Source organism: Phycodurus eques, chromosome 4, assembly GCF_024500275.1.
Source record: "Phycodurus eques isolate BA_2022a chromosome 4, UOR_Pequ_1.1, whole genome shotgun sequence".
In the NCBI taxonomy this organism is placed as follows: domain Eukaryota; kingdom Metazoa; phylum Chordata; class Actinopteri; order Syngnathiformes; family Syngnathidae; genus Phycodurus; species Phycodurus eques.
The window spans coordinates 27,914,366-27,934,805 of NC_084528.1; the positions used below are offsets into that span (position 1 = coordinate 27,914,366).

Consider the following 20,440-nt stretch of genomic DNA (forward strand, 5'->3'; position numbering starts at 1 on the left):
TAGCTTAGGGAGTCCCTCGAGTCGTGTCGAGGCGTTTTCTTCGAACTTCACTTTTCGTAATTATAGGATTGGTGTAGCCCCAATTGAACCTAATATACATCAACGCGATCGCGTGGATTTTCATGTATATGTTTTTAAAGGCTTTATTCCAAAGTGTGGAAAGACAACGAAGCTATTTAGTCGAGGTTAATTCCGTCCCAATTACGTATTATGTAAACGTCAAAGCTCTTCTGGCTCGATGGTGCCATCTAACGGTCAACTGTGGTCATAGCATACCTTTTCATTTACTGCTCCCCCGCAGAGGGAAATAAATATCTCACGCCACACAACAAAACAAAAATATCACAAGTATCAAAGTAATACTGAAAAAAATGATCTGGTCTCATTTTACTCACGAATGTACTAACTCGGTGAGAAATAGTCTAAGGTTAGGGTTTCTATTATTCAGTTGTAATAATGGCAAAAAGTGGCTCAATAGCTTCATTGTACCTTCATCTGCTACCTCGTGGAAGAGCATTTAATTTGTTCTGTGTTTATGGCCTAGAACCCACTTTATTATCTTGGCGTGAAGAAAATTATGAGCAATATTTAGGAATTAATATCGTCATTTAATAGTTTTGTGATTGTTCCCTTTGTTAACACTTTGTTTTTACCCCTTAACATATATGATATTTTAGAGGCCTGGTCCCTTTTCATATTGTCATCCATGCAAGTAGTAGAATATAATATGTATCAAAGATGTGTCTTTTGAATTCAAGGTTTGTCAAAATTGTTGTTTGAGACAGGAAAGGAGCAAGATACCTCGTGGATTTGAACAGATAAGGCAGCTCATGCTGTTTTCTTACAGGAGCATTGTTGTGTTTGGTAAAACACACCAGTGGGGCGCTGGAGCCATTTACCAGATTCCTTGTAATTATGTTCTAAACATGCATTGATAATGTTACAATTCATGATGAAACATGATCAAATCAAATTGATTCAATGTGTATTTCGGGAAACGATATCACTTCCCTTGAGCACTGACTTACTGGGGACCACATTTTCCAGTCAGTCATCTCAATAAAGACGTATGTGCAGTACTTCTCTTTTTCCAGTAACAGAACATTCATACAAACACACTTTTGTCTGATCAGAGTATATACAGTCAGTTTGTTGTCAAGTGATATGTGCAAATTTTCCACCATTCTCAAGTAAGCAAATACATGACCGATACAGACATTACTAGACGCATATCTCGACCTAGTACACAGTGTACGCACACCTACAGCGCAGCCATTGTCACTCAAATATTATTACATTTTGATTAAATGTGAGAAGATAATGATATCTCAATTCCATATGATACATGATCTTTCATGCACTTATATAACAACACACAGTGCAAGTTTTGAACTCAGATCATTGAAATATATATATATATATATATATATTATTCATAACCAAGTGGCTGCCTTGTTGCATCAATTGGATTGTGCCCAAATTACAATAAATGTTTGTTGCATCCAAAAATGAAACAATAATCACAGTTTTATAATTTTGAGAGGACTTGGGACACATCCCCCAATCAATGTTTCATGTACAAACATCATAGAAATTAATGCACAGTATTTAGTTTCTCTGTGCACCTCTTTTGGCTCTGATTTACCCCCTTTTGGCTTTCCTGCGCCAGCACCATGGACAGAGTTTTTAATAAGATTGTCATTACAATTTATAATAAATAATAATAATTAAAGCCCTCTTCTTGGAATGATTAAATTTGTGACCGCACTGTATCTGATGGTCTTCCTGACTATTGCATGATGGATTCAATTTAGGAAAATGCTGGAAGTGATGTATGAAGTTGTTCAATTTGGTGCGGGTCGAAATCAACCGTGGGAAGGTGTCTGCACTCTACTACGTGTTGTTGTAGTTAATTTGGTTATACTGTATAAGAGCAATGTTGGTGGTAAGAATTTGCACCCCAGTAGTGCTGCAATTAGTAATCGAGTTTTCTACTGACAATTGTATCGGAATAATAAAGTATAAGGATAAAATATATTTTTTGCTTGGTTAAAGAGCAATGATGAAGACACAGGAGAAAATTTGACATTTCGCCTAATAATGAACGACCAATTGGTTTCCTCTTTTAGATAATCAACAGTATATATTTTTTTTAATTCACATTGTGCATATACAAGTAGCAGGAAGCTGCATTTTCTTGTCTACAAACATTTCTAGTGAGGAAATTTCAAACACAAACATAAATAGGCATTTCTTGTGAGTATCAAAACCACAAGGCAATTTAAAAAAGAGGAAAAAAGTTTGTTGTCTTGTTCTGAAGGTACAATTTTATCCCACTGTGGTGTCTCAATTGAACACTAGGAGGCACTACTTAAAAAAATATCACATCAAAAAGCGGCGAAGAAGAAATGGACACGAAGACGAATCAATAATGTAGTTTCATGTCGGATAAACCGTAGCTCTGTGCTGATTGATAGGGAAATACAGTGAATACAAAAAGAAATACAACACTGATTCTTGAGAACACTAAACTGAATAAGACCTAACTATTGTAATAATAATGTGGTACAGTTTGACCTATAATCAGTAGAGAATAATCAGTAAGATTTGCAGCATTATGTTGTCACTTTTCATATTTTACTGGAGTATAACAATAGTAACATAGTAGAAAGAGAAGCTACAAATTTTGGTAGTTCAGTGCTTTGGTCAAAGCCTTTTCAAGTCAATAGGTTCAAGTCCAAGTGAAGTCACGGGTCAGTGCTGTTCAAGTTCAAGTCGAGTTGCAAGTCTTGTAACATATTGTCAAGTAGAGTCTAAAGTCATCAAATTCATGACTTGAGTCTGACTCGAGTCCGCGTCATGTGACTCGAGTCCACACCTCTGGATAAAGGGTGAGGGTTGAGTGAAAAGGGGCTTCATTGTCTCCTAAGACCTTTGCACACAATTATGAATAGTGCTGCGACCCCGACTGCTAAGCAATATGAAGTCAATTTTCACAACAACAGTAGCAGAAAGTATTAGCTGTCTGCTGTTGCTTTTCGATTTTTGTTTCACCACGGTCCCTCAACGTTCATTGCGTCACGTGCGTCAGGCAATTAAGAGTCAAAGGCAGGTCAGTCAAAGGTGTGTAACGAAGCAGGTAAACAACCGTATGAGTCAATGGTGAACATTGTCAAACAGCAAAAGGAGGTTAGCGCTCCTTTTTCCTTATTCATTAGGTGGCAGAGGACTTATCGGCTCGCGTTGCCGTGGCTGTGGCCCAGCTCGCAGACGTGCGCACGCACGGTATGCGCCGTACAAGCAATCACAGGGATCGAAACGCCGGGCGACAGGCCATTATTATGTACCTCCTTTTCAACCCCTTCAGCATTGTTTGCAAAACACTGCATTCTTTGCTGGAATCCTTGTGATAACAGCAGCTGCACCGCCGGCGAATAGCAAGTAAACTTTTTATTGATTCAGTGGAGAATTCCTGGATCATTCATCCAGCCCCGGGCCTCCTTTTGAAGTCACAGATGTGTTTGCTCGTGGCCATAAGCAGACTCGTGGGGTTTGCCCACCCGCTCCCAAAAATGCTCTTTACACATGGAACCCTTTGAGTGCATTTTCTGATTGACGCAAAGCATTTTCCCAAAGCAAACAGAAAAGGTCAGTTGGAAAAAAAAAAAAAAAAGCAAGCAACCAAAACATACGTTTAACTAGGGTGTCAGTTTATTCTAATAAACCAAATACTGTAGATTGAGAATACACTGATACACAAATTGAATTAGAGGTGTAACAATCGATTACTGTAATCTGTAAATTACTAACCGATGATCACGTTAACGACAACTTATTTTGACAATCGATTCATCGTTTAGAGACCTTGTTTAAATTAAAATTGTCCAAATCCTCGGAACTTCAGCCTCTTGATAGTAAATATTCTCGATATTCTCTCTGTTTCTGTAATCCTCCATGAAAGCAGACTGATTATCTCTGTGTTCAAACAGAATAATACATTTGCAAACATCTGCTTTTACTTTAGAAATCAAAGATCAGCATTTTTGCCCATTTTCTGACATGTTACAGACCAAACCATTTATGTTTGTGCATTTTCTGCATTGCCAATTTTAAATGATGTACTGTTTTTGAATAAAGGGATGGAAATTGGAGAAGAAATTCTATTTTTTAAATCCGAATTGCAGATTAATCGTAAAGGTTATCATCAGTTGCAGCCTTAAATTGAATTGATAATGAAATAAAACTATGAAGACATTTGAATGAATCAGTTCTGGATTCATTCCAAAGATGTTTGATAGGGTTCTTCCGCACCAAATTCATCCAACCATAACTTTATTAACCTTGCTGGGTAGGAAGACGAACAGAATTTTGAAGGGGAACTCATGAACTCACAATGATGAAGAGTTGCACCCCAAGACTTTTCCACCACACACTGTACATGATATATCTTTTTCATCACAGACCACAAGTCCCCTGAATAGTCATGAGAACTCATTTTACAATATGATGAGTACAATTATGTGAATGTCAGGAAGTATTGTTTAAAAAAAAAAAAAAAAAAAAAATCTGGACCAGTCCATTCTTTCCATGTGTGCTGATCGGCTCCCTCACTTTTCACATTTGGAGACAAAGGGCTCTCTGAACCTGACAGCTCTTGTCTTTTGCAGACATCTGTCATTTTCACCGCATTCCCAGGACGGACATCTTCGCGGTGTTTCCGCCTCTCCTTGTTGGCCTCACCTGGCAGCTCCTTTCTCGCGTCGCCAGCTAAGCAGCGGCAGCGTTCGTTCTGGTGCTGCCTGGCGGATGTTTCGCCTCAGAGACTATTGTTTCCCTCTCAGTCTGATGAACTGTGGACTTTCTTGGACCTGCTAGTCACACCTCTGTGGGACAAAGACATGACATGTTAAATGGGACACGACATCGCTGTCCTGACTCATCAATACAAAATGACTATCATACATTTCCATCAATAACAAAGAAATGAGAATGGAATGTATGTCGAAATACACACATTCAACATCGGAAAGTTAGTGGTGAGTATAGAATTTATCGGGATTTTACATTCTGACACGGTTTTTTTTCATGACTTTGAAGGGTGAGTACTGAAGTTTTATTTTAGTTTAGGTTAAAAGGTTACTTGGAAAATGTAGAGATATAAAATGTTTTATGATGGAAACATTTGACTCTTTCAATTATTTGTATGGTTGGGATTATAAATTCGAACATATCAAAGATCATTCAACGTCCTGGATTTATGTAATATAGCCATATCAACACCACGCATCATATAGTCTTTCTTCTTGTCCTTGTTTTACATTAACTTTCTACACCTTATCTTTACATGCTCAGTAAAATGCTTAAAATTAACCCCTAAAACCTTACTACAAAGCAGACTTCCTCTGCGCAGAACACGAAATACGATTGACTCGTTTGCTTTACACGTCACAAAGTTGCTGATTCAACTTTTACAAAACATTCCTTCCCTGTTTGACTTTTATTTTGATGATCATGACCTGAAACGTGTGTGCATAAAGTGCTTTAACAACAGCGGCAAAGCATTATTATAACACTGCACCACTCCTCGTCATCCACCTGGCAAAATAATATTGACCACCTTTTAGAACATCACAATAAGGCTTCCAAACCCGATACTGTCGAGGCTTTCAATTATTGCTTGACGCACTCACCTATGATAACAAAAACTGGCACAGGTTAGGTCGTCGAGGTTAGCACAAGCGCACCTGCCCGCAGACCTTCGTTGTCGTGCCGTAGCGCCACCGAGGCCATAAAGTGTTGTCTTGCTGCACGAACAGAGTGACAATGATAAAATGCTGTAAGACTTTGCTCTTTAATACTTTGCACACCCAACCTATTTTTTTCATATGTTGATCATGTAGATTTAGCGTCAAAACACTAGGCTTGAATCAGTCAGTCACTTCCTCATACTCACCTGGGCGTATTCACCCATATAATGTCCAGGTGGCAGAAGTAGTAGCACTCGGAGTCGTGCACACTGCTACACGCGCAACGTTTGCTCCTTAACCTCGCCGCTCGGACGTCGTCACCGGCACGCGCTTCTTGGGCCTCCATCAGCGGGCGCCCAGAGCCTGTTCATGACAAAAAAGCCGTCTTTGGTTTAAAATTCAGTCAAGCAAAAATGACTGTTGTTCTAGACATGAGTCAAAACATACAGTAGATATTGTATGTAAAATAATGAAATTGTTCTTTTTAGCACTAATGTTCCCAGTAGGTAAATAGATGTTTGCTACATGTTGTGATATGCTTTGGATGACAGTTTTTCTTTTCTTCCATAGATAAATAAGTAGGCAGTATAACAATGTGATTCAATGATAGAAAAGTATATTACTCTATATTAACATATTCTTTAATTATAAGTTGCAACTTTACATTCAATAAGGGTTAAATGAGCACATACTTTTAAGAAACATAAAACTAATCCACCGTGTTCTCCCTCAACATGAACATTATTAACGTTCCAAAAGTGACCGGGGGTCTTTGAATTATTCATCACATCAATAAGATTATTCCATCCACAGTTAATGTTAAAGTTGAAAAAAGAAAAGGACTTGCTTGTTCTAAGGTGGTCATGGGTGGGCTTGTTTGATAAATGCTTTCTGTGCTACTTCAGCCTGCCAAAACATGCAGACAGTGTGAGTGAAATGTGTACAATGTTCTGTACATACGCTTGTTAATCTGACTTCCAAACAAAAACACACACACACACACACGCGATTCTGAACTTTGGCTATCGTAACTGCGACACTTGCAAGGCTGATGCAGTGCAGGTAAGCCCCATGTGTCATATACACCATTCAATGGTTAGAATGAGATAGTTTACTGTAGGATATTTATTAGCAATCATATAAAAATAATAAAAGTGCACTCACCATGCTGCAGAGACGCCCAGAGCATGATGAGAAGTAAAATTCTGACATGAGAGGACATATTGGACAGATGTGCACTTAGCTGTGTGGTCATTGCGGTGTTGTCACTGTGCTGCTGTTCCATCTGTGTGACAGTCTTATGTACCGCTGCTTTCCCTCTTTAATGATGTCATGACAACGACTCCGCCCACAGTCGCCTGGCGGTGCCATGGAGCCACAATGGGTGACCCCCAGTGTGTGTTCAAACCACTGATTCATTCCAAATGTTTGACTTTGATGCTTTGTCTGAAGGTATGAATTCAACTTTATGTTCATTATTGTGGTTACAGTTCACACTGGTGTAGAACTGAGTTGGGGCATTTTTTAAATTATTTTCTCCAAAACGTTTCTACATTGGCGGCACGGTGGAGCGACATCTGCCTCGCAGTTCTGAGGACCGGGGTTCAAATCCCCAAAGCCCGTGTGAAGTTTCCATGTTCTCCCCGTGCCTGCGTGGGTTTTCTCCGGGTACTCCGGTTTCCTCCTGCATCCCAAAAAAATGCGTGGTAGGTTAATTGAAGAATCTAAATTGCCCTTAGGTGTGAATGTGTTCGCAAATGTTTCTTTGTGTATATGTGCCCTGCAATTGGCTGGCGACCAGTCCAGGGTGTACCCCGCCTCTCGCCCGAAGATAGCTGGGATGGGCTCCAGCACGCCCGTGACCCTTGTGAGGATAAAGCGATGCAGAAAACGGATGGATGAAGTTTATACATTGCAAAAATGAAAAATCTGACCTCGTGAATTTATCTTAATTCTACTGAAAACATCTGACTGAACTTATTTTAAGACAGTTTTGACTTTTAAAAAAATCAGCAAGACAAAAAAAAGACTTGCTTTAAGATACAAAATCTTCAAATAAGATCTTGTATCTTAAAGTCTTATCTTTTGTAACATCATGTTATTAGAGATACACAACAAACAGATGGATAACTAGTGTTGAAATTAGAAGTCAAGGATTATAGTTTGATCAACTATTGTTCAAGTTACTGTAAAAAGGGGTTTGGTAACCAAAAAATGCTTGTAATATATCAGTGTTATCATTTATTACATATAAGACAATTTGAAATTTTGGTCCAGATTTGAGCAAGAATCATGGAAGTTGATGCACATGATTTGCTTTCGCAGGCCACATAAAATCAAAATGGAATTTGACATCTGTGGAGTAAGTCCTCCTCGCCAGTAGTTGGCACTACACTGCGGCGGTCGGAAAAAGCAGCGAATGATCATGAAAAAGCAGCGAACGAAAGGTCTTTGCTCACGATTATCTGTCATTGTGTTAGTCGAAATTGTACTTATTAAAGTGGTATCGGTACCCGGGATCGGTGAGTACCCAAGAGTGAATACCAGCACTGATATCGGTCTGAAAAAAGTGGTATCAAATATCCCTCGCGATCACATTGACACTATAACACAAAGTATGATACAGCTCACCTGTATGTCATTTCTAAGAACGTGTGCACAATACCAATGTCTGCAGTCTGACAGCAGGTATGAAAGGATTGATACGGAACCGTCTGTAACACTGTGATTCACCTTTTAAAGGTCTAGACTCTTACTGTGAACCATGAAATTGAGTCATTTCCCTGCTTTATGGATGTGACAGAGAACAACAGAGATGTTCCCTCGCTATATAAAACGTGTTCATCATAATGCACGAGAAACTTTACGTCTACTATTTGTATCGTGTCACTGGGACTGTTTAAGCCTTTTTTTAACTTCCAAAATAATATGACCTATAACCTCCACCCATCCATATTCTATAGCGCTTGTCGTCATTGTAACAACTACTACGATATACTTTTGGATAATTTAGGGTCTTCATTCTTCAATGAACCCAACATGCATGTTTATGGAATGTAGGAGGGCCCAGTAGTACTTCGATACAAATTTATATGTTTAAACAGGAGTAGGAAGAAGTGAAAAACTTATCAGGTCCTACCTCTGATTCCGAGTACAGCTATTAATAATAATAATGACCGTAATATATGATTTGAAGCTTTCTTTTCACCAAACCCTGTGGGAAAACGGACACAAACTACTAAAACCTATTGAGAAGGATTCGGCAAGAGTCGAGAAGAAAAAGAGCAAGAAAAAGAGAGGTTTTTCGGTTCTCCTGCATCCGCCTATTTGCCCCACCTGTCCTGTACAGTGAACCAGCCTGCAATACCGTTGAGTCTTCTTGCAATACCGTAAGTTTTCCCACGATATCGCAATAATTATCATAACGCGAGATTAATACTGTTATAAAACGAACCGTGAGATATACAGTAGATATTGTTACATCCCTAATATATATGTTCATATATGTACACAGCTGTTTTATAGTCGTTCTTGTCTTGGGTTGTTTGAAAAACACATGTTCCCCTCCAACTGTAACAATTCTAATTTGTAACAGCTTCTGAGTACTGTGGCAAAGGAAATTATTGTGTACACAAATTTGTACATTATCTGTGCTGGTTTGAATTCAACCACAGTAAGTCGTTAAGTTTGAGTGTATTCAAGTTGATGACTCGTACTTTGGTTAGTTCTATGTAGCCAGCTCGATTAACAATTCTGATGTCTTTTTTTTTTTTTATAACTTAAAAATTGGGTGAGTGTTAGTGTTACGTATATGTATTATGTATGTATTATTTTCAAACACTATTTTAAGAGATTTGATCATAATTTTTGCCTGTTTTTTTTATTAGTCCATTGTCCAAAATGATGAATTTAGTTTAGTTTGAATTGAGTGATCATTTATTAATATTGAACCAGTTTTTCAGTGTATTTAATTCATTTTCCACAGTAGTCCAAAGATGTTCTCGGTTTTCCCCTGTGGTGTCGAGAGTTGTGTCATCAGCAAACAAAACAGAGTTGGAGACATTGCAGATATTAGAATGATTTGGGACTCAACACAGACCCTTGGGCAACCCCACAAGTTATCTTTAATTTATTTGAATTTTCATTATTAAATTACACATATTGCAATCTGTCCTTCAAGAAACTTGTCATTCACTTGTATGCCAGCCCTCATATGCCAGATGTCTAATTTATTCATTAATATCATACTATCAATCGTGTCAAATGCTTTTTTTTTTTTTTTTTAAGTCTATGAAAACCCCAATAGTGAATTCAGTATAGAAATTCTGTCGTAAGTGGAGAACATGTTGCTCTTCACCTAAGCATGTGTGGAATGTGTGACATGGCCACACAGTATCATGACTGCACAAATTTGACAACAGTTCAGTTCCCTCAGTGCCGCAGATGTGCTGCTCTCCACAGGCATCCCATCACATTAAGGCCGCCCTGCGGATAGCATGCAACAGTGAAACAAAACCAAAAAAAACCCCACTTCTGTAGTGATATTTTTTTGTGTGTAGACATACTCTGTATCATACAGTACACAGTAGTAATAGGTTAACAAATAAAATATAAAGGTGAGAAATTTTGACCCAAGAGTACATGCTAGCTGGGTTAGCTTCTATACTAATTGGTCAAAAACAAACTTTGATCATGTCTTTTTCTTATGATAAGAGTTACAGGGTTGCATTAGTTGGAGTGGCTGAAAACATTGGGGGGATGGGAAAAATAGAAAAGAGGACTTTACCTTAGCCATGGTCAGAGCAGATAGCTTGATGATGCTGAATCATGTAGCTCACTTTTTTTTTTTTTTTTTTTCTAGATAAAAAGCTTTTACTAACAGGGCGGCGTGTAGACACAACTTCAGAGCATCATTATTACTATTTCAAATATGTCTCTGATAAAAATTACAATTACAATGAAAGTGCAAGTTGGTCATCAAAAGGGAGATTATAAGTGAAAGAAAAGCTATTTCTTATTTTAAATAATATTTAGAAATCACTTTTACTATAGCTACAATAAAAATAAAAATAATTTCATTCAATTTCATTTTCTCCAATTCTGGAATGACACATATCTACACATAAATGTGCAGATATAATAATCAATCACCTTTGGCCTATGAAGCTAATAAAGTGGCAGAATTAAGTTAACAAAAACATTTACCTGGAAAACGTGCTCGAAATGTTCCATGATGACAACCGCTTTCTGTGTTCCTGTGAGAATTGCTGCAAAGATGACAGAAATATTTAGCTCAAAAAGGTTTATGATCGAACAAGGACCTCTGGTGGTCAAACTTGTTTTGTCACATAAAGTGTGGAGGGGGGTGGGGGGGGGGGGGGGGGGAGACCAAAATTGCATTAACTTCTTTCTGTTAATAGTGGGGTTTTAACGGGTTTTCAGGGGGTTACATTTGCAAACATGAATACGAACCTTTTAAAAAAAAAAAAAAAAAAAATCCCAGAAGTGAGAACAGAATTTACTGTCATCAATCTAATACGGAAGGGGAGGGAATCTTGGATTTTCATACTTAAAAAAAAAAAAGATCAGTGCAGAAAAAGGCAAAAACCTACAGGGTCTTTGGTGTAATATATATATATATATTTTTTATTTTTATTTTTTCCAATGACTGCAAATTTTGTTGTGTGTGAAATTTGCAGGGCACTTGATCTGCCGGTACCAGTCGAACTCCATCCCTCATTTTTATCCCCAATTCAAATCGCTTGAACATCATGAAAAAAGTAAGAAAACAAACAGTTTTTTTTTCCGTTTAACAAAGAGTACAAAATAAAACAACAACAACTCTGAAACAACTATCATTGTCATCAAATAGCAATAAATAAGGAGCGCTCTCCCCTGTAAAGAGATATCTCATCCAAAGTCTCTTACAATAAAAAATAGAACTTCAGTGCATTTCCTTTGACGGGTTTCTGCTGCTCCTTCAACATATCATCCATGTGACGCTCTGTGACCCTGGAATTAAAGCAACAGTATTAAGAACAAAACTGAACACCGAATATAAATCTTCCTTATCGACACAAAAGTCCAATATAAAATTTCACAGCCTTCCCATTTTCTATCTGTACTATACACCTCAAAACATAAACCTTGACAGAAAAGGCACAAGTAACTATAATTGGAGTAATACTGGGAGGGGGGAAAAAAAACCAAAAAACAAAATTGTAATTGTTTTTGATTTAAGATTTTGGTCATTTACACATGTTCGTATTACTCTGACACATTCAAACAGACAGTAGGATTACCAGTATCAATAGAGATACAGGAAGGGTATGATCATATATAATTCTTATATATACATTTACAGAAACATTATTTTCACAAAGAAAAAAAAGTGCATTTTTTTATGACAAACCTGAATATTGCCAAAGAACAAACATTTAAGTTAACAATAGTATTGAAAACTGTATCAAAAAGAAAGCAAGTGTAAAACAAGACGAATGTAGCAAGTGATAAAGCAAGTTGGAGATGCATCAAATTAGGTGCTATGTTCTTCTCTAGCTGCATCCGCTGTAGTTCTGCCTTCACCCTCCGGCTGCTGTCCAATCAGGCGCAAAGATACAGGGGCCGCTAGACTGAAGGATCCCTCCGAGGGTCCGTCATCAACGCGACGTACGCTCGACTCAGTAGCACGCCTGCACGTGTGGGCGGAGCTTTGTGAGCTGCCATATTGCTTTGAGTCCGTGGCCTCCAACTCCAGTTTGGAACACATGACTTGCGCACTAACACTGCACTGTCCTGACTGGCTGCCTCCTGCCGGCTGGTAGTCTGCTGACCAGTCACTTCCAGGAGTCCTCCTCCCTTGAGGTCCTGGGGTCCCGCCCCAGAATGAGTCAAACCTGGCCGGCGACGGCCCCTCTGCGGAAGGAGAAATCGGGGACAAAGGGGTGGAAGGATTGGACCTTGGCCTTGCCTGTACCATTTGAATCCCTCCGATGGGAATCATCAGATAGGGGACCTTGGTTTGTTGGGAGTGCATGGGAAGATGGCTGAAGATGTTGTCTGCTGCCCGGTGGCTGGGATAACCCTCGCACGTGGAAAGGCGAAAAGCTGACGGGAACAAGGTGTCTGACAATGGAGACCCATCCCCTGTGGTGCCACCTTTGTCCTGCAGGGAGAGCATAAAAACAAGCATTCACACTAATGTAAATTCAAAATGTGTTGTTAACGGGACAATTTGCCATTAAAAAAAAAAAACACCTTTTTGTCATGTTTAAACTGTCTGTCAACTGACAGTAGAATATTATTTTAGAATTGCCAATCCGAGAGTGTAGTGACAGGAGATGTTAATCATATGCAGGCACACGTGAGCCTAGCTGTCTACAATGTACACCCAACAGGCTCGCATACATTTTTTATTCGGCTGGATTCTTTTCCCTCCCGGTTAGCAACAAAACTAAAGAGAAGGAAATGGACAGCTCTCTACTTCAAAACAAGGGTATAGATATACGTATAACAGTGGTGCGTGCCCTATATGTGGACAGCTGCATGGTTGAGCTTAGTAATGTCACCATTCTCACCGAGTCGTCAGGTAAGTTGATCACCTCTCTTATATTTTTAATTGACTGTACATTCCCCCCAAAAAATCAGCATCAAACCGGTAACATTTCGTGTGACGTTGCGCGCTTGTGGCCGACGTCGAATTGCTATCTGAGGCGGCTGCAGGCGAGTGGGACGCAGCGGTCTTTTCCTCGGGTTGTCGACCAGCTCGCGGCCGACCGAGGCGCATTTTGAGGCGGCCAGGCGAGTGCGACGAATCAGTCTCTTTCTGGAGAGACGTGCGAGGGCGTGGGCAGTGGCAGAGAACTTAAAGGTTTCTTTGAAAAAACTAATAAAATACAAATTACTACGTACTTCAATTTTTAAGCATGGCTATCATAAATTCTGGGCTGCGTATTACACATAGGTAGAAAGTATAATTCAGCTGCAAAAGTGTGATTTTGTTTCATACACAAAAAATAACGGTAATTGGTCAGAAAATTGTTTATCTACAACAAATAATGTATCAACAATGCATAGTGACAGGCAGAATAATTCAAATGCTCTCACACTCGATGGCAGAAGGTACTGTACCACCTGCTTCTATTCATACAACAGAATATGGCAAGCAAGTAAATTTAAGAGTGAATTGAGAAATCAATGGACTGTTACAGAGAAGTCAACATTTTATTTCTGCATGTAAGAAAAACGTTTTGAACTGAAAAGGCACTTGGTTGAAGCTTTCTTTGAAATAAAACAGTCAATATCTATTTGAGTCCTCCTTAAGGCAAACTTCAATTGTCCACCTGCGGCAAACCAAAAATGCTGACTGTTTCTGTGTTCCGTCATCATTTTATCGTATGTGGAGTCAGCTGTCAACTTGAATTAAAAAGGACTAAAATATATATTAGCAAAATAATAGCCAATTAAAAGATTCATTTTAACTGGTTCATGTGATTTTTGCTCCTGAACCTTTGCGTACGATGTCGGCACATCGGGGGCTGTGGACGTCACCTTCATTTTCACACACGAATGTAAGCTGTCATCTGCGAGGGGTGTTTTTAAAATAGTTAAACGCTATATCCATGGTTTACTTACGGGGATCGAATGGCTCAATAAATCTTGGCGATAGCAGACGCACGCCGGGGATTGTGATGCGTATTTTGAGAGACAGGAAAAAAAAAACGTTTTATCTTAATGTTACAAGAGCACCATAATCTTCAAATATTGAAAAACTTAAATGATATACTAAAATTTTCCAAAGTCACAAAGAGCCACAGCAGAAGGATGAGAGGGCCGCATGTGGCTCTGGAGGTCACTAGTAGCGGAGAGAAATTACTTCGAGTATGTTCAAAGGACTTACCCCTTTCGTATGACTGCCCTTTGTGCCGTGGTGTTCCCAAGGAAGGCACCCAAGCGTCCTCTGCTTCACTCCGACCGGCAAGGGTGGCATCCTAGCTTGCGATGACCTGTAGCAGCCTGGCAAGACGGGACGAAGCGGAGAGACGGGTCTGATGGGAGACTGTCCTCTTTCAGGGGAGGGGGACACTTGACGGCCGGGTGAGGGTAGCTCTGCTCTCGGCGACAGACTGTGCATGGGGGAGGACAGCTCCAGGCGTGGGGAGAGGCTGTGGCTGGGAGAACAGCTCTCACTGCTGGGGGAGAAGGCTCTCGGTGATGCCTTCCAGCTCCGTCGGGAGAACAGAGCTCTCCTGCTGCCCGGCGAGGCGGCTCGTCTACCGTGCGAAGCCCCCCTCTGGGAGGCCTCCTGGCCCGGACTGGGACTGAGGCCCTCGGGCTCCGGAGCGCACTGCCGAGAGCGCCCGCTGCATTTGGCCGACGCGACAGTGTCCGGCGAGCAGGAGGAAGGAGGGTCATCGTGAGACTCTTCCTCATCGTCGTCGTCATCATCTTCATCGTCATCATCGTCCTCCGAATCCTCCGCGTTGGAAAACTGGTGCTCTTCCTGTTCCTCAGAGTAACACGCCCGCTCTTCGCTTCCTGCTGAGAAACAAAAAGCGACTCTTAGTTGCACCGTTCCAATTCACATCCATCCTATTTTATTACATGTCCATATATGTCTTACTAGTAACATTTGTTTCCATTACTAGTGCCACTTTAGGCCTATTACTACACAATTCAACCTGACTGGTAAACTATTGCGCAGCACTATTAACACTGCTAGGACCAACTCTCGACAGAATCTAAATGACATTTCACGGTCATTTGCTTTTCATCCTAGATGGTACAATTGTGCAATATGTTACATTTACATCTTAGCAAAACAGAATTAGTATTTTTTATTTTTATTTATTTTCTCTTTTTTGAAAAATTAACCTTGGTGGAGTCAGGAAAGTTTCGCATCTAAAAAAATCATTTGCGGTAGGTAATAAGAAAAGACTAAATGACTGTGAATTATCCGTGGTGCTCGCAAGAGTATACAAGTTTTTTTTTCTCTTCTCTTTTCGTTTAACCGGATTTAATTTGAACAGTTTGAACGTATGAGGTGCAACAAAATTACATTTATTATTATAATTTTTTATTTCACTTTCATTGATTAACCGTTCACTGATGGTGTAGGGGTACACTCGCCTGACTCCGGTGTGGGCAGCGTGGGTTCAGTTCCCACTCAGTGACGGTGTGAATGTGAGTACAAATGGTTGTCCGTGTCTATATGTGCCCTGTGACTGACTGGCGACCAGTTCAGGGTGTAGTCCGCCTTTGGCCCGAAGTCAGCTGGAATAGGCTCCAGCGCCCCGCGACCCTAACCAGGATAAGCGGTGTTGAAAATGGATGGAATGGATAGATTAACCGCTGAAACAATTGAATGCTGCGAAATGTAAGACAACATTTTTGTTCATTTTTCCCTTTAAAAAACAAATCATATAACCTTTGGCAGAGGTCGGCAACTTGAAAACACATAAGCAACATGCAATTGACGTGAAAGAACTAGCGACGGGAACACAAAAGCGACACGGTTTATCTGGCTGATTATCCACACACCATCACAACGATGTTATAAATAGACTATGGTTGAAAAGCATCCCACTTCTATTCTATTCACAAACTATGTCAGGAGTTGAATGAATGAAATCACTGTTTTAAGTGCAGAGTGTCAGCAAAGAAGCCGTGACAGCGGGAGGGAGAGCAGAGGAAGATAACGAGGCTTTGCTGGTAAAGTAGACGCCATTGTGCAAAAACAAGAGCACCGTGGAAGGCTGTTCATTTTCCATTATTTATCTTGTGCTTGTTCCTTATGCAAGGGCGAAAGGTTGGGGAATAGTACATTGCGCTTGCATAAGCTGTCAGTGCTGAACGGCTATACTTCTTCACATCTCTCTCCTACCATACCTGTTTCCTCGCTTTCTGGCTCGTCCGCCGATGGTTCAGACACTCCCATTGCCTGGCACTTTTTCCCATGAGCTTTTGACTTCATGTGTTTGGTAAGGTTCCCTGCGAAGGAACATGAAAAGCACATTAAAACTTCCGGCAGTTTCCACCAGGCAAGGAAAACTAGGATTTTTTATTTTTATTTTTTCTCTCTCTCAACAACAGAGATAAAATGCAAGCAGCAGACTTAAAGTTGATGGATTTCATTTAACAGACAGAATAGTGGACAAACAAAACAGAACTGAAATATCTCTTTCACCGTCCCCTAACCTTTGGTTTTGAAGGCAAAGTTGCAGTGTTTGCAAATGTACGGACGGACATCAGTGTGTGTTCGGATGTGCTTCTTCAGCATGCTGGGCTTCTTACAGCGGATGCCGCACTCCCCACATATGTACCTTCCTCTGCCACGCCCTCGAACGTAAATATACTCTTCGTTAGACTTATACCTGACAGACAGACGGGATGGGCATGCGTTATTGATACAGAAAAAAGAACCAACATAAAGTCACAAAATCACAAATTAATGTCACTTTTATGGATATTTCTATATATATATATAAAACAATAATAATCGCTCATCTCGCTGCCTGGTAGAGGTCTCACTGGATGACAAATATATTCAGAATTTCAGCCACAAAACAGTCATCGTGACAATTGAAGGGACTTGGAAACATTCTTAAAATGAATAATTAATACAAGACAAATTTGATGCTATTAGCAAAGTTGATTAATTACACACCAAGCAGACAGAGAGCATCAATTGTGTTCATCAAGAAGAAAAGCAAGAAATCAATAAGCACAAATCAAGACCAATATATCAGCGTAAGGTGTACACAATTCAGCAGACACAACATTGGGCACACCTGCACAATCGATTGAGATTACAAACGCTGTATCAATGCATACTGTATGAGAGAAATAACAATAATCATAAAATAATTCGATTGCAATTAAGATAACAGTAAACATCTATTAAAAATACCTTTAAAATACTACATCAACAAATCATAATAATAATAATAGTAAACATGATATTTATGATGAGAAAATAATAGAACATCTATTTAAACAAAATTCTAGATAAAAATAACTGTACCTTAGGGGTGTACAACATGATACAAAGTTTAGAATATTTTGTAGGCCTGTCACTATCAAATAGAATCAATTATTCTATCAAATGATTCCATCGATTAATTGAACAATCGGATAAATATGTTTTTTGCATTAAAGTTTATTACAAATTCCTGTTTTCCGATGCCTGTTTATTAACCAATTGTTGTTGTTTATTTGGTACCGTTTAAGGATGAAACAAAACCAAATCAAGAACAATTCAGCAATATCACATGAGACGGAGCGATGCTGTACCAACTACCAACCTTTTGGAAAACTGAAACCGCTACTTCTTGGGTACTGATTAATGCGAAAGGCTACGAGTTTGAGATACACTTCTGAGGCTGCCTCAGGTTCAGCTACAGTGAACGTCAATTAAAGGTTATTCGTACTACGGCTGCAAATAATGATTTCCGTAATAGATTAAACTGACTATTCTTTTTTTTCCATAAATCGATCATGATTCCGTTGATGGTTTCGTCTATGAAACGTCAGAAAACAGGCAAACATGTTGATCATTGTTTTCCAAAGTAAAAGCAGACGTTGGGCAAATGTCTTATTTTGGTGAAACACAAACTATAATCATTCTGCCTTTGTGGAGGAATAGTGAAATCAGAGAATATTTACTCTTGCGAGGCTGCAATCAGGATTTGGACAATTTTAAATTGAACAATGACTCCAAACGATTAATCGATTATCAAAATAGCTGTCGATTAATTTGATAATCGATTAGTTGGTGATTCATCGATTAAATGTAACACCTCTAATAGTTTGGTTAAGCTTCATTACAGCGCCCAAATATGTATTCAACACACTCAGTATGACGTAACACAGTTCTTCACCAGTCAGTCATGTTTGTAGTTTGTACTGCATTGCGCACATTATAAGAATTGTTCCGAATATTTTGGTTGCGTTATTGAGCTACACGACAGGGGCAAAATATTAAACACTGCCTTTTGGGATCTCATTCGATTGTGCAAGTGTACGTAACGTTGTGGCCACCGGGTGTGTCTATTCCACGCTACACTGTTAAAAAAAAAAAATACAACATAAAAGTAAAAAAAAAAAAAAAAAAAAAAAAAAGCACAGGTTTAAAAAGCAATTAACAAGACCTCGTGTTGAGGGTTAAAAGAGTAAATAAGACTAGTTTATGGGACAGCTGCAGGAACAGCTGCTGGAGCTGATCACAGTCCTGTTTGTTGCCCCCAGAAAACACTATAAGCTAATGAGGGGACGACAAAAACGTGGATGAAAGCGGATGTGGTACGCTGCTCAAACATTCGTCAAAACGACATGCCTGTCTTTATAGAAGTGGATTGGGGATGCCTACCGAATCCCTCGCAACGCTCAGTCTCATGCTGCTCGCTCCACTACCCCGTTAGCGCACACACACAAACACATACAAACAAACTAAAACACACACACACACACACACACACGCACATTATTAGCTATTCGTCTGCTCAGGTGGCCCTGCCGACCGCTAAAGAGAGGGAAGGGAAGCCTAGTTGTGCCCCGCAACCTAAAATAGACACTAAGCACAAATCAAGCAACACATGTGGGTCTACTCTATAAAAAGTTATGTATACACAATCCAGCTGTTTACCAAAGGGTTATTTGCGGTCATCTGAATGAATTGTCCTCCTAAAAACGCCCAAACACTCACAATCCATTCTGATTGTGTAAATACCCAATGTGTGCTAACTGTGTTTAATTGAAGGGCATGAACCACATTTGCAAAAAGCCACTCTGTCAATGCTCCCCGTTGTATACCAGAAGCAGCAACAGCAAATTATAACAAAACAAAAACAGCAGGACAGTCTCAACAGTGCCATTGTGTTTTAGTGATTCAGGGGCGGGTTACTGTTCAATGGCATGTATTTTCTAACCAGGGCTAAAAATATCCATCTACATCTCCAGAAAAACAAGGCAGAAGCTGCTCGACCACCGTGCAAGTTTTGTGTGGAGAGCGTCACACCCGCACGGCAAATAGGAAGGAATCACTAAAATGCTTTTTTTTAATTACTGTTTGCCCCAAAGAACACTTGAAAAGACAAATCCCAGTGGCACATCCCACATAAAAAAGACATTGTCGAAGTGAATACAATTTGGCAGTGCTTACAACTTTGACCATGGGAATCAATTTGCATGTTACAATACAATCAAAATGAAACTCGTCCATTTCTGTTCTCAAAGAGATCAGAACTAACGTTGGGTTTAGTGAGGAAAAAGATGCTTTTTCATGTGGCACCCATTCACGATTTTGAAATACTCAAAAGGACAGCGTGGTAGAAACATGGACAGCAAAAACAGATATGATAAATACTGGGCATTTGTTTCTGCATTTTCATTATCAATTAAACAACATTAACTGAAGGCATAAGTTTAAAGTATACTCCAAGAGCCAAGCAAACAAAGCCTAAACTTGTTCTTTAACACTTCTCAAATGCCAATGTTGACACAAATCAGAATAGTTCTGATAAAACATAAATGCATTTTTGATGTTCAACACTAAACTCTGCCATAAAACGTGTCGTAAAAATTGTAATGACATTTCCGAATACAGTGGATCCTTCATTTGAACACTGCTGAGGTTGTACAATTTAGAGTTTAACCACATTTTGTTGGGGGATAATAAAAAAACATTTTACGATGTA

The 20,440-nt window shown here is 39.5% G+C and overlaps 2 protein-coding genes across 3 annotated transcripts in view; both read right to left on the reverse strand.

Moving 5' to 3' along the window:
- Positions 1–3,834: 3,834 nt before the first annotated feature.
- Positions 3,835–11,760, reverse strand: LOC133401712 (endothelin-2). Of its 2 annotated transcripts, XM_061675006.1 has the most exons (5): positions 11,676–11,760; positions 10,953–11,014; positions 5,954–6,110; positions 5,691–5,804; positions 3,835–4,883 (listed from the first exon to the last, which is right to left on the reverse strand). In XM_061675006.1, the coding sequence occupies exons 1-5, from the start codon at positions 11,741–11,743 to the stop codon at positions 4,838–4,840; spliced, it is 447 nt and encodes a 148-aa protein (XP_061530990.1). In that variant the 5' UTR covers positions 11,744–11,760; the 3' UTR covers positions 3,835–4,837. The 2 variants fall into 2 exon arrangements, with proteins under 2 accessions (XP_061530990.1, XP_061530991.1); XM_061675007.1 differs by lacking the exons at positions 10,953–11,014; positions 11,676–11,760 and adding an exon at positions 6,912–7,080.
- The window catches only part of LOC133401711 (transcription factor HIVEP3), a 54,853-nt gene continuing 45,778 nt past the window's right edge, over positions 11,366–20,440 (reverse strand). Inside the window, 4 exon segments of the mRNA XM_061675005.1 lie at positions 11,366–12,912; positions 14,647–15,284; positions 16,635–16,736; positions 16,944–17,119. Coding sequence (XP_061530989.1) covers positions 12,283–12,912; positions 14,647–15,284; positions 16,635–16,736; positions 16,944–17,119 — 1,546 coding nt within the window. The 3' untranslated portion in view covers positions 11,366–12,282.

Bases quoted from the DNA above. Each gene is read 5' to 3' on its own strand.
- LOC133401712 (XM_061675006.1), bottom strand. From the start codon at position 11,743: ATGGATGATATGTTGAAGGAGCAGCAGAAACCCGTCAAAGGAAATGCA. The intron at 6,111-10,952 runs GTAAATGTTTTT...TGTCATGAACAG, and splicing joins ATTTCGAGCACGTTTTCCAG to GCTCTGGGCGCCCGCTGATG. The intron at 4,884-5,690 runs GTGAGTGCGTCA...TTTGTCCCACAG, and splicing joins GCCAGTTTTTGTTATCATAG to AGGTGTGACTAGCAGGTCCA.